Genomic DNA, 14,713 nt, shown 5'->3' with positions numbered 1-14,713 from the left:
ATTCTTTTCCCCACCTCTCCCACCCCAGCATTTCTCCTCCACCCAGGAAATGAGTTGCTGACAGTGTCAGCATGCTAAAAGGTATTGCAGAAAATGGGCAGAGATGAGACAGGGTGGCATTATGCCAGCAGGTATCAATCAGTGCCAGCAGTCTGTTTGGTAATCTGTAAGCGTTTGCAGCGAGGCTTTTGGAGGTTTTGTTCCAGACTTTTCCCCAAACGAGTACTGCTTCACTTGACAAGTGCGTACAGCACCCCTAGAAATGCTGGGACCGATGAAATATAGCACTATGGTTTCCACGTTCATCCAAAAGCATAAATTGAATGTAAGGCCTCACAGCTTTGACCTTCCCATCTCTCTGGATGAACCTATGAACCTCAAAGTCCACCCAAGCAGTTTGAATGCGAAACTGAACACAGACTGTCCACTACCAACAGGAGCTTCGAATTCACACCCTGACAGCCATCTGCTTGCAAGGTAAGCCACAAGGAATAAGCTAAAGACAACACAAGAGAGGGACACCAGCATTCGTCTGACTAGAAGCAGTGTGTGTTACACCACAGAAAAATCTCTATTTTGCAATTTTATTGCATTACCTTTTTATATAACAACTGGAGAAAAGTGAGCATTGTCAGAAGGATGGAGTACACTATGGGATGAGAGAAAAGTTGTCTCGCCGCCATCAGCCTCGAGACATTTCAGTAAAAAGGAAAAGCAGCATTTCACATCCATCATTTTGGTCTGCCTTGTGATAAGTCCACTGCTGTGGACAGAATTCATGACCCTTACCCAGCCCAGCATACTGCAGGCAGTGCTCACCCCCTTTATTTTTGCTGAACTGGATAGGGCAGTGGCAAATTAAAGAGGACAGAGATAGGAGATCTACCAGGTTCCATCCCACTGGCCTGAACTCATGCCAGGACTCCTGTCAGCCTGGAAAAGTTTAATTCCAAAGCTTTCAGGGGACAAAACAGGTGGACAAATTATCCTGTACATTATGGGGTAAACACTAATTTTACAGTTTAACCGCAAACTACAGTTGCTCCAAAATCTCTAATAAATGCCATCAAATGGACTTTACATACTGACAAAAAAGGGATTCTCGAATCTCTCCTCCTTTCTCCACTGCCAGTTTTGGAACTGTCACTGCCCTGATTTCTGTCCTGGTGGAAAACCAACAGATCTGAACTCCGCTAACCTGCTGCACTGTTACCCTTGCCAGGATGACTGGAGCATTTCTACTGACCCATAATGATTGTGTAACTCACTTTGTGCAAAGAGTTGAGAGATGGTTTTCCGATTGTCTTCAGACCCCTCAAATTCCTTCTCCGCAAGCTGCTTGTTGGCTGTCTCCATACGTTCTGCACAATTTTTCAACAAAAGGAACACTAAATAATTAAAAACTTTCAAGCAATTAAAAACTTTCAAGTCACATCTGCTCAGGACATCTCTAATGCAAGCTAGGATCTCCTCATTCTACACAGCCAAAAGTAAAAAGCCTATCAGAAGCTGGCACTCACTTTTGACATGTTTCTAATTATGTCCTTGAGAAAATATTCTCAATGAGACAAAACAAGTTAAATAAAGTTCCAAAGAAATTACTTTAAACAATTATAACACATAAGAAGTTTATTTTTTCAGTTTTTAAAAATGTTAACACACTTCATTTTTTCCACCCAAATAAATTTCACCATGCAATTAAAAGATTCCCTTATAATTCTCCACTAAATCTTAATAGTTAGAAGATTAAATCACTGTTGTCCAATTACCTGACTTTAGGGAAAAGTGTAAAACCCTAAGGACAGCTTAACAGTTCTGCTGCTTCAGGCTGTTAGAAATCTATATCAGTCAGAAATCTGTATCAGTCTATGAAAATAAGAATGAGATGTTTATGCTGTGTTTTATTATGAATAACATTATTTAATGCAGGCCTTTGTGTACTGCCCTTCTCGATAGCACTGGGCACTGTATGGCCTTACTTCTTGGATGCAAAACAATTTCTGGGAACATAGTCTTAGTAAGAGACTAGGGGCAGCGAGAACAGATGACATGTAGGACCATCAAGCGGCTTTCATTAAAAAATTAAACTTACAGTTTAAAAGACTGATTGTGCACCTTTAAACATCCCAAACTGCAGATGGTTTTTGCCTTTCAAACTAATGCTTCAACTTTGACCCATGTTAAGGTCAAATACCATTCAACATCACTCTCCACTGCCAGCCGTCGTACTGCCTCAGCCTCTTAGCAAGAACCAGACGCTAATAACATCTCACTCTGGAAAAGGAAGGGAGATCCAAAAAACCAGATGCCTACATTGATAAGGAATGACAAGACCTTCAGGAAGAACAGACAGTCTGCAGTTTGTATGTCAGTGCAAAAGGGTCACTGGACAGGAAATAAAGTGAACATGCCTGGTGTGGGATTAGGCAGTCAGCAAAACGTCTTTCCATTTGTATAAACTGAACAAATTGTACAAATTGTGTCTAGGATATAAGACAAGAGAGAATTCCAGGCTTGCATCTGGTTTATGGTATTTGGCTTATCACATGTTTCTTCTCAATGAGAAACAGGCTGGAAATGAGAGACTACAGCACCCTCCTAAACCTGTCTTTTCCATACTCCCAGCAAGCGCTTAAGATCTCAGACTACTGAATATACCCGAATATCCTGTCACATTCTAGTTGTGTCAAGAGACACAGAGAATTCTGCAGCAAAACACTGTCCTGCCAAGAAAGTACAACAATAAAAAAAAAAAAAAAAAAAAATTGAAGAAGTTTTACTTCATTCACCTCTTAGATCCCTGTTGAAATCATGAAGCCTACGAATTTCTCCTTCCAGCTTGTTTCTCATGGCCTTTTCCAGGGCATCCCGCTTAGAGGATGATTTCTCCAGGTTTTTGTAAGCCTCTGAAACTTGCTGAATTTCTGTTTCCAGCTGCAGTGGAAGTGAAAACAAGCACTTACTATTTTATCACTAACAATTCTTTTCATTCAGTCTCAGAAAGGAGATTACTTTCTCTCAAGTTTTCTTTATGGAAAGAAACCTACACGTATACATTAAGTAAAACAAGTGTCCCAGGTTTGTGATGGATCCTTCCGTATAAAGAATACCAGTGATTGAAACGAAGATCTGGACTCTCCTTCCAGACTCTGGCTCTGTTTCCCCAATACGACCAGAGCATAGATAGAGCAAATAGAAAAAAATAGATGACATTTGCACTTCTTCAAAGACTGGGGCAGGTTGGCACTACTGTTAGTTTGGGCAAAACGCATTTACAGAAATAGCTCATGCGATATCAAGTTGAGTAAGTAAAATAAATCAAGAAAGGCAGACAAAACTATGCTAAAAAAATGCCAGCGGCAGATCTTGCATTACTGTTGAACTCTGCAGACCTGTAATTGTTGTGATCCAAAATTCACAATAAAACCTCCTGATGTTCTATGCTTCCACTTCAACAACTTAGTTGTGCTTTTAAATGCTCAATTTACTAAACGGGGGGAGGGAAACGTTTGCAGTAAAATACGTTTTATCCTTCCTTCTAACCTTCAGTGTAAAGCTTCTGTGATCACCCAGAGCAGAAGGAGATTCACTTCTAACTCTCCTTACCAGGCAGAGTTTTGCATTGCTACGGAAGTATGGATCCACATAATAGCAAACCCCATCTGCAGTGTCTATGGCAAGCGATCAACAGGGGGGTGGAGGGAAGTACATTTTTATCCTTCTTTCATTACCAGGAAGCCGTCAAACACTTCTCTAAAGCATTTCCTGGCCAGTAACCTTCCAAAAAAAATACAACAAAACGAACGTATGTCCCTGGAAAGAGGTAACATAGGGAATACACGAGTGTGGAAAGCCACACTGGTCACCTGAACTCCGACAAGTGTTTTAAGCAGCCACACATTTTTATGGCCCTGGAGACTGCTCAATGCAAAGAGCACGGCAAGGCCCACAAAGTCCTAAACTGCAAGTGCCTCAGCCTTTTCACAGCTGCAAGGCAAAAGCAAAGCTGACCTGCTGCACAGCTTTAAACCACTGGCCATCAGAAGTTATTTCTATGAGGCTGCAATGAAAATACCTCTACACATGCACGTTAATGATGGCTCTCACTGGGATATTTTTTCTAAAATGTTTTAGTATCGTTTACTCAACTTGTTTCATAAAGCCAAAGGTGCCAAATATCTCGATTCAAAACAAGATACTAAGTTTTCATGGAAGTTGTGTGGTATTGAGGGGGTGACAAAAGAGGTGTTAGTCTCAGTCCTGCAGTCCAAATGTCTTTCATGTAGCCATAGCAGCAGTACTTGTCTGGCACACTGTCCTGCCAACCAGTTTTGTAGCAAGGTCCCCTGTTGTTGTCTCCTTGAGTGACTATGGTCTCACATCATTCCAAACGGGCCCTTCCTGCAGTCTCTAAAAGTCTTTCAGACTGATGGGAAAATGAAGCCTGTTTCTATCCTGGACATAAGAACTCTAGCTTTAATTTAACCAAGCAAGCCAAGCAGTCAGCCTCTTCAAGAGAGCTGATGAGGATGCTCTTTTGAGCACGGCCAATTAGCTGTTAGAATAAAACCAAAGGCAGGATTCTATCTTCTGACAAAGTTAAGCTGCTGCCCAAAGGGACAGGATACAGACTAATCAATCTGCATGTAAAAGACTCTGAAGTAGATAATCAATCCCTTAAGCAAGGAATGTAACAGTTGCAGATGAGATGATTCAATTAGGGACAATACTAGACACAGGAGAGTGCCTGATAACCAAAAACCACCCACCTTCTGCAGCCGGGCTACCTTCTCGTAACACCCATCCAGCTCCTGTCGTAGAGACCGGTTCTCTTCTGACAGGATTTCCACCATCTGCTGGGCCCTGGAAACTATGGCAAAAGGATCTACTTGCATCTGCTGATATGGGGAAGGTATCTGCTGAGCCCGGGACATTACTGAATAGGAATCGCCTTGCTGCTGCTGCTGCGGGCCTAGGAAGGGCTGACATAGTCGGTACAAATCTCCCTGATGGACTTGGTTTGACAAGAACGGCTGCTGGGTCCGTGGCAGAATGCCAGGATCTCCCTGGCTTGGAGTCAGAGGTTGCTGATGCTGGGAAGGGGACAGCCTGGACGGTGGTGGAGACTGAAGCAAAGTCAAAGATCCCAGGGACGTCAAGGAAGAAGTTGGGCTGTGGTGGTGAGGTGGTCTCTGTTGTAACTGCAGCTGCACATCTGGGTTCTGCCTGGAAAACAGAGAGCAGAAGCTCTATCAAAGTCATGCAGAAGATGGTGCACAAGCCCAGCGACAAGGCGTGGGATGACCCGCGTAGCTCCTACGCACAGATCTTCCCACGCAAAAGACTCATAGGTGAGGTTTTCCTCATTTTTGTAAGTTTGTTTTAAAATAATGCTTCAAAGTCAAATCACTGTCAGAAAATACATTCTAAGTGCATGCAGGTCTTTCCTCTTGAGTCTAGTTTGTACAGAAACAGTAAGAGAAACTCCATCAATGACTACTGACCAAAATTATTTTTATAACTTTTCTCCACACTTTGTGGATAAAACAGCTAAACTGAGGCCTGTTAGGAATGGGCTCTTTTGTTCTGTCCTGAAATGTGCCATCTCTCATGAAGAAAACAATGAATTTTCTTCTGCAATTCAGGATACAAAGTTAAAGAGATTGGCTAAGCTCTATGTTAGTATGCCAGCACCACTGATCCGAGCTTTCTGAAATATCAACCGACAAGCTGCAGCCTGGTCAAATGAGACAGTTAAAGGATCTGAAAAGCAGCCTTTTGATTCAGAACCACCCTCAGCCCTATGCAGGGGGCACGTTTACTGCTCCTAACAATAACCTCTATAGGATATCAAAGACAGATCTAGCAATCTATAATGTGCTTGAGTCTATCACAGAACTAACTCCAAGCTACACCAGCTCACATTTCCCAGGCGCTGGAGATCCCCAGCTTAACTTCTGCTGTATTAGCCAAGTAAGAAACCTCTCTTAGAAGATTGTGTGGATTTATCGTGCTTGGATGACCTCAGGAGGCAGGTTTTGCTTCCTCCTCCAAAGACATTCAACCTTTAACTTCTCTGGATGTTCTTTATTCTAACAGTTGAAGTCACTCTCTCTCCATGCTGCAGCCAGTCTCTTTTTAAGCACAGACCTCAGCCTGGTGCAGACCCAGTCTGGCAGTTCAACACGTTCTGAAACACTCCTGGTCCTTCTGATAAAATTTCCCACCCTTTGGGATGCAGTTCAACCCTGCAGATGGAAAATCACATACTGTTGTTCCACCTGGCCACAGCTGCTACAGAATACCCCCACAGTTGTCTGTGTTCACAGGAAGGACCCCACGCGCTTGCTCTGCTGAGCGCAGTAGGGGTACTGGACGTACAAGACAGCCCGCAGCACAGCTCTCCCACCACACCAGGAGCATTAGTGGCATGTCAACTGACAACAGCAAGCACGAAGCCGAACTGGGAACTAAAGGGTTACCCAACGGGCTTCTCAGCCGATGTGCAAACACTCAGCATCATCCTTCCTGTTCTCTGCAGAAAGAACGCATCAACTCTTCATACCCGTCCAAAGAGGAAACGTCTGCATTACTCACATCTGGCTGGCAGCGCATGTAGGAGTTCGTACGTTCTCTGCCCAGTGCAGGGTTCCCTATTTCAATATCATGCATCTTATGCCTCATTTTCCCTGCTTTCCAGCAGAGAAGGTGCATAGAAACCTCCAAGCTGATGCTCAAATTCCATAACAGGGAAACAAATCTAGCCTTTGTCACTTAGGGAAAAACAAATAATTATTGCTTTAGTTACTGCTTCTCTCTTTCTCACACACAGGTGACTGTGGTCCCCGTCAGCAACGTCATTTCAGGAGCTGTATTTCCCCAGACACGATCATATGCAGCATGAGGATCTCAGGGGTCATGCAGAAGAGAGATGTGCAATTAATTTCCCCCGGAATGTTCAGATTAGTAGCAGCAATTTGGTTCCTTCCCTCCTGGGAGGTCAGCTCTACTTATCGTTGCATTTACTTCATTACCTTTATTTGCCAGTTCTCATATGAGGAATGAGGCAAAACCGTCACGTGCCATGCTCAAGGTCATCTGGTTTGTCTCGGGTAGTTTCCAGCTCCTTTCTTAGCTCACCCAGTTATGCACAGAGTTAAAACTTTGCATCTTCAGAAACCACTCGTCTCCTTGACCTTATTCTTTACCTAACGTCACGCACCTCTCTTTTGATGTTATAATCAATTAGGGAATAACCTTGCTGTGACATTTAATCCATGATGACCTACAGAGGTTAGATCAAAAGAGATACGTTGCCAGTCTGCCTCACGGATGAAAAAACCACCTTTCCAATTTTGAACCTACAAAATACTCTCCTCCAGTCTGCAAAAAACCTGAAGCAGTTCCGCAGAGAGACTGACTCCGCTGATCTCAGTGTGTTAATATTACAAGCCTAATGAGGGCTATTTAGATGCCAACGTGAACAATTTGAGCTATTTGACTAAAAGCATCTCGTTACTCTGCCATCAGAGACGCATGGGCAGAATCTCGCCATTTCCGCAGGACCTGAGCACTAATGAAAGGAACACAAAGATGGCCAAAGAAAAACAACAGCGGCAGCTAAATTCTGAGGGGACAGTCTTTGTATTGACATGCCTGGTAATGACATTTTTTTTTTTAAACCTATTGTAAAGAACAACTCTAGGAAATCATGGCTGAGTATTTCTAAACAAGATACATTTCCAAGATTTCCAGCATCTTGGCACTCACATCCGAAGCCTCTCACATGTTGAAATTACACCAGTCTTGTGGGTTCAAGCTACAACACGAGAGCTGGGAGCCTCTAGTTCTGTTACATTACCAACAGCACTAGAGCTTCCAAAATGTCACAAATGTGTTTATATTCCCAGCAAAACAAGATAATGCAACTGGGATAATACATCCAATCTTTCAGAAAAAATCCTAGGAGCCTCACAGTGACAACTAGACCTTTTTAACATCTTGTATGCAAACTTTTACATACACATTCAAAGAACTTTTTATCATCCCCACTACTTTCGATTTTGTCTTCTAAAACGCTTATATATATTTTGTGGGTTCAAAATACCTGGCTCTGAGATCCCTCAGATTAACATGAGAATTGAGGCATTTATTTCTCTGGTACACCAATTTTGGACCGAGAGATTCAGAAAGGTAAATGAACACAACTGGACTGTTCAAGATTTTTAAGCCATGCTGCAAAATTTTAAAGTACAAATCACTACTGGGGTCACCTAACAGAATTGCTGATAGAATGGTAGTAGAAATTTCCCTCCATGAAAGAATCAGTCCTCGGGTAACCCTGCAGTAGTAATTAAGATTTATATCCAAACTAACCACTTCGTGCAAAAATGCAGAAAGACTCTCAAAATACACGGGAAACAAAATTACGCAATCTCCTTTCATTTCCCTCAGGTCATAAAGACCTGAAAACCCCGACCGCTGGAAAAAAACTCAGAGCAATAATTCCCACAAGTGTTTAAGTTTGAAAGCATAACTTTAAGGGCCACTTCATTTTGAAGACCGTATCATGCAAGAATCTCTGCTTCCCTTACAATCCCTGGCGCGTATCGGAGAAACACACCATGTGCGCCAAGTACAAGGCTGGATTTATGGTTCTGCAACTACAAGGGTCACATTAGCTTTTAAGTAATGAAGACAGAGATATGGAGTAAGGGCAGCCCGGCGAGCAAACCTAGCCATCAGGAGTCCTGAGGCTGCCAGGATTGCAAACATCAAGTCACGCAGAAGATCTGCTGGTAGAGCAACAAAGTGGGGAGGGCAGAAGAATGAAAAGATCAGGAAAGGTCTCTGGCTCGTTAAAATTTTTCCTGCCTTCCCAGCTTCTCCTGCCCGTTTCATGTTCCAAGAAGCTACAGTTCCCCTCTCTTCCACAGCCCTCCTGCACAAACCGGAAAACGCTGACTGCAGGAGGGAGCAGGCTCCACTTGATTAGACAGCTGAAATCAAACCGATGCATTTTTGTTCTGCTTCCTAGTCATACCTGATTATCCCCCACTTTGATGCTGCTCAGGGGAACGCAGTGCACAGAAGTGATTTACTAATTATGGGACAAATTCTGCAGACCTCCTTCTCAAAAAGTTTCTGTGAAGCCAATGGGATTAATCACCCCAGCAGGAGCTCAGTCATTTGGGCTCCGAACAGAGGATGGCGCTTGAATCAGAGAGACAGCCAGCCTCCTCTGCACCCAAAACTGCATCGAGGAGCCCCTTCTCCCCTCTCTCTCGCTCTTCTGCCACAGGGGACCTTGCAACCCCGCAGGACGCCGAGCCCAAGGCACCCATCTTCTCCTCTTAGACCTGAAGGTTTGTTTTCATCACCGATGCTACAGTGCACTTGAGATATTAAGGAGAGAACAGAATTTTGGAGCTTCACACATGGAGCCAGCCCTCTTCTGAACTTTCTTTAAAATTTCCAAATAACAGCACAGATGCCTCCAGTATGCCCAGTATTTACATTAAACCAACATCATTACGAACATATACATGTTCCCAAACTTACACCGCCCAAGAGCAGGTGAGGCAAACTGTTTGCAGACTGGTTTAAACTTACCACACGGCCCATTCCTTTCCCAGACTGGGGAGGGTGAAGCATGAGAATGCTGTGAATTCCCCAATGTTTATCTTGCTCAACGAGTTTTATTTAACCGCATCGTTAGGTCACCCTCAAATTCCCCCGAACAATGAGGGGAAAAACCCGCAGAAAAGGGTGTGGCTTCATGAGCAGAAAGAAGGGGCTTTGTTTCCTTGACGCACGGTTCAAAAAATGCACACATTTTACCAATCCAAATTAATCCTGATAAACACAAGAGCTGCAGCGCAGGAAAACTGGAGTCTCTGAAAATACTTTATCACTCCAGCGAGGCTGCAAAGACGCTCGTTAGCACTGCCTGGTGTGAGGCAAACGCACTCTCAAAAGTTGTATGCCTTTAAAATCCTCACACTATTACCCAGCTGCACCTTTAGTAACACAGAAGGTTTCTTGTCTAAATGACAGTTTCTCTTAAATAAGTGTGTGGGAGAGGGAGGGGAATAGAGGACTCGCTCCCTTCCTTTGCCACGCTGCTCTGTAATTTATGGATTAGTCTTGCAATTGTTCTACTGCTACAGCATTTGCTTGCAAAGGAAACCTCTTCTCTGTGCAGCTATTTAGGTTAAAAAGTAACCTCATTAGATTCCCAGTGCTTTGAAGACAAATTTCAGTTGCTTCCCCTACTGGAAACCTTGCCAGCTGAACCTTTCTCCTCCCCCCCTTTCCCCCCCCATGTTCTTTCAAAGCAGCCAGGATCCATCCAATACAGACAAAAATCACCCTGTCTAGAGGAGCTGACTGTTGGCGTGTTTTCAAATACCTCTCCCTTAAACAGCAAGCAGGCTACATCACAGATTCACTATATATGATATTATGAGTATTTCTGATGCAGCATAACCATTAAGGATCTGCTTCCCTTTCCTGTGTGCACAGAGATTTGAGGCCTTTGAATTTTCAAAAACGTTTGCAACGAGCTTCTACAATCATTACCCCCCCCTAAACCCTTTACTTCCCCTTTTCCTGGCCTCTTTATTATTTATTTAGCCAGATCAAAGGGCCTTTTCATCAGGCTTGTATGCTGCTGAAGTCATTTCAGATCACAAACAATGGTGGACAAACTCTGAAAATAGCTCCCCATAGGACTAGGAAGGTTCTGAGCAGATACAAATTCCCCAAAGCTCAGACCCTGTTCCCACGTACAGGCTGGTTTCTTCTTCATGCCCCCCTCAAAACACAACACACTATGTGCAAACACAAACACACAGAGACCTCACCATTTACTTATGTAGCAACGCCCTTCTGTTGCTCCTTTGTATTACTCTTTTAGCTTCAAAATGAGGCCAAAATCATCACACCAAAGCCCACCTGGTCTTGGACAGAGATGAGATGGTAAGGAACCAGGTAAAGCAAAGCCGTATTTTCAGCCCACCTGTATAAACTTCATCCCACACGGACATCCGTGTTTGGCTCAAGCCAAATCTAGCTCCTTATCTAGAGGGAACCAGAACAGGCTGAGATTTCAAATGATGCAAGGAAAATGAGCGAAGCTAAACAAGCAAGTCTGGGATGAGGCACAAAGCATGCTCCATTTTCCACTCCTACACTTTGGTCCACAGAAAATAAAATCTGAAAAACTCTAAAGGAAGCTCAGGTGATTTTTGTTACCTGCACCATTATTGCTTTCATTCACTTTCTCCCTTCCTACGTAGCATTTAGATGCAGTTTAAACCTAAAAAAAATCTTTTGTCTGGGCAGATGTAATTAAAGAACAGCTTAAGCCTTGCAATAAGCAACTGCAAGTTTCTACAATGAATCACACCATAACTTTGGCTTCTGCAGCAAACCTTTTGTACGGCTCCGAAGCCTCAGCATTAAACTTCCCCATGCCATAAAATCAAGCTGGCTTGTTTTGGGGTTTTTTTTGTTTGTGGTTTTTTTTTTTAAAAGGGTCAGGCCTCTTTAGGTAAGCTACTGAAATGGGTTACAGTCCTTCCAGACACAGTCTGTAGCTGAACACAGTAAGTCTTCTCACATAATAAAGTTGGGATCTTTGCTGAAAGAAAACCTGCCGCAGGAGCAAGGGCAACGGACTGAGTTTTATACCGCCTTCCCTTACATGGCTGCCACGGAGTTTGTTCTAAGATCTTGCTTACCTGACTGACCCATACTCGGGGGGATGCTGATACCTCATCATAGGCCCATCAGTTCTTCCCTGCTGGCTCATGCGATGATCACTATAGAAATGTCCCGAGTCCTGAGGTTTGCAGTTCATAGACGGGGTGGAGACATTTTTGTAAGGATACTCCGGAGGAGGACCCCGCTGCTCCATTCCTTTCATGTTGGGCTGGGAAGGGGGCTGCACTGAGTTCTTGTAGAACTCATTGGAGCCAGAATTTTTATAAGGGTCGCTGGACTGCTGAGGAGAAAGCGGAGAGAGGGGGGAGAGCGGCGCGCTCGTGACAGGCGCGTGGGCTTTGACACCGCTGGTAGCCAAGGAGAGCTGCATCAGCCTCTCGCTCAAGGAGCGGACGTGCCCTTGCTTGAGGTCCTTAAGTCCTTCATCCTGGTGGACCTTCCCTGGGCTCACCCGCTGAACCGTGGGCCGCCCTTCAGTCCTCATCTTTTGGTTGGTGACCCCTGTTACATAAAACGCTGCCCCGACACTAGCATGCGGCTGGCCCCTGAAATACTGTGACTGGACTTTGGCTTCCTCATAGGTTGGGAGGTCCTCGCTGTTCTGAAGTCGCGGGGAGAGCTGCTTCTCCATGATGCTGTTGTCCACCTGTATCTCCTGGCCCTGGGGCTCCTGACGGGCAGCATGAGTCACAAGCTGGTGGTCCTGGGAGCTCAGCCCTTCGTTCTGAGATGCTGGACTCCCAGTGCTGTTGAAAGGGGGGGCATTTCCTGTGGCTTGCTGGTGTAAGGCAAGAAGGTTACGGTTGTCATTTGGGTTTCCGTATCTGAGCTGCTCCTGCAGCAGGCGCTGTAAAACTGTCGTAGCTGCTTGCTCTTCTGAATTCCTCATCTCAAACTGTGGTGCCTTTTGGGTGGAATGTAAAAGCTGCCCTTGACCTAAGGAAAGGAGACACGGTTATTAGCGCCTGAGTGGATCAAGCAAGAGACATTTAAGAGCAATGGCTTGAAATACAGAGAAAAAGCAGGTTAGATTACCAAAGGTTCCTGTAACAATGAGGGTCATTAAGGCCCTTGACCTAAGAAGGACGTGCATGCCAGGGGGCAAAGCCTTGAAAGGTGATGAAAGGTGACTTGCAAGTTTATAGGAATATCAATCGACTGCAAGCTGTAGGGATGCATGCCGAATACCTCAGACAGCAAGGCTGCTTTCAGGCAGAAAGGAGACCTATAATTCACAGGATGATGGTAAAAATGCCTAAGACCTGTTTTGCTTTACACTTAGGGCTACCAACAGTGAAATACACTTCCCGTATTTCCAGGCAGACAAGGATTAAAGGGTGGAATGAGCAATTTGTCAGTTTTAAGGGAAGAAAAAAAAAAAAAAAAAAAAAAAAAAAAAGAGAGGCCCACTGAGACACTGAGATAGTATGTGGTTGAAAGGAAGCAAAGAAATCTCTTAGCTTAGATAGTTTAAAGCAACTAATGAGTAACTTGTTAGCCAGCAGGTTTTCAGAGTTATGAAATACCCAGAGTGACATCAGCACCTAGTTTCCCTGCTGCAGAAAACACAACGTACTGGTGCAAGTGAGGACTCCTGCTATACTTCCTGCTATACAAAGGCAACCAAATCCTCACACATCTAAATGTCGTCAGCTGAATGCATGCAAATGCAAGAGGAGGGAAAAAAGAGTTGTCTGATCTAAGGAACAGAAAAAGACCTCTGAGTGGCAGGAAAAAACACTGTGTACCAATGAGAGAAACACAGAGCCAATGTCAAGCACATCCTAAGTACAGATTAAGTCAGTGGTCAACGGTGATTTGACTTTGCTCAGTCTTCAGTGGAGTCAGGAATTTGTCGTGGAAACCCAAGCCCATTGGCCTTGCGTGAGTTGAAACATCCGAAATTAATGATACCTTTGAGACATTTAACTAAAAGCAGAGCTACTTTTGAGCTAGAACAGTTCAGAATAGAGTATGCTTTACTTGTTGGCTAAGCTGTGGCTCTGCCCTGACAGCAGAAGGCACGTTGGTATTCTAGCACTTTGACACCTTTTTTCTGTATAACATTGTCCCTTAGCAAAAGGTAACTTGCTCCCAACAGTTTGTTCCGTGGCAGAACCAAGGATGGACTGCAGCAGTCAGGAGACCTGAAGGGTCTGCTTTGTTCTGCATCTCCACAACCACCCAGTTTCTTCCTTCAGGCCAGCCTACGGCAGGAGTCTACCCCCATAACACAAGGCCTCGACGCATCAGGCAGACAGAACCCTTCTGCAAACGTTAATGAAGAGGAGGTTAAAATCCACCTTATTCCACGCTACCTCACCAAACTAGGAGTTCAGGCCCTGTTAACTGGCCTGGAACACGTAATTCTTCTGAAATCCTATTTGAAGTGGCACATACCTATTTCCTTCACTTTGACTTCCTTGGTAAGGAGGAGCAGTTCTGCCACATGGAGGGGACACACAGAGCCTTCCTCCTGCAAGTCCAAAATCTCCACTCAGAGACGGCTTCAGTCTCCTCTTCAGTAGGCCAGATCACTTGATACTCTCCTCGCTTCCAAAATAATTCTGAGGAAAGCATTGAAAACACCATTTTAATCAGCAGATAAGACCCTAGAAATAATAAACCTTGGCCCTTATTTCAGATTTTTCTTTTGTAGCTTCTTGTTTTCTCCCAGAGCCCAACAATTCTGATCCCTTTAGGATGAATGAACCCCCCTGTCCCTAGCAATCTACTCCAGCTGCTGCTTTAATCATGACAATTTCTGCTCCAAGATTAAATGTTGCCAAGTAATGCTCCGTCCCATCTGTGCCTCCAAGTGAAACAGTGATTAAAACCTGCTAATTCTTTAACTCCATTGTTTTATTTTTTGCTAAGAATGAAAGCTGCAGCACAGATGATCATACCCTGTGCTTATGGCTCCTTTTCCAGTGGTGCTGTATATTTCAAACTGTATCAGCAGAAATCCTTTGATGAAAGGCGGTAT

At 44.2% G+C, this 14,713-nt stretch overlaps 1 protein-coding gene across 1 annotated transcript in view; it reads right to left on the bottom strand.

Annotated features, from left to right (window-relative positions):
* Positions 1-14,307, bottom strand: part of AMOT (angiomotin) — a 33,791-nt gene extending 19,484 nt beyond the window's left edge. Inside the window, 6 exon segments of the mRNA XM_009487810.2 lie at positions 1,269-1,361; positions 2,790-2,934; positions 4,770-5,226; positions 11,745-12,663; positions 14,128-14,179; positions 14,182-14,307. Of these exon segments, the coding sequence (XP_009486085.2) occupies positions 1,269-1,361; positions 2,790-2,934; positions 4,770-5,226; positions 11,745-12,663; positions 14,128-14,179; positions 14,182-14,307 (1,792 nt within the window).
* Between the last annotated feature and the right edge of the window lie 406 nt (positions 14,308-14,713).

Source organism: Pelecanus crispus, chromosome 13 (assembly GCF_030463565.1).
Source record: "Pelecanus crispus isolate bPelCri1 chromosome 13, bPelCri1.pri, whole genome shotgun sequence".
Taxonomy (NCBI): Eukaryota; Metazoa; Chordata; class Aves; order Pelecaniformes; family Pelecanidae; genus Pelecanus; species Pelecanus crispus.
This window is presented reverse-complemented; position numbering and strand designations above follow the sequence as displayed.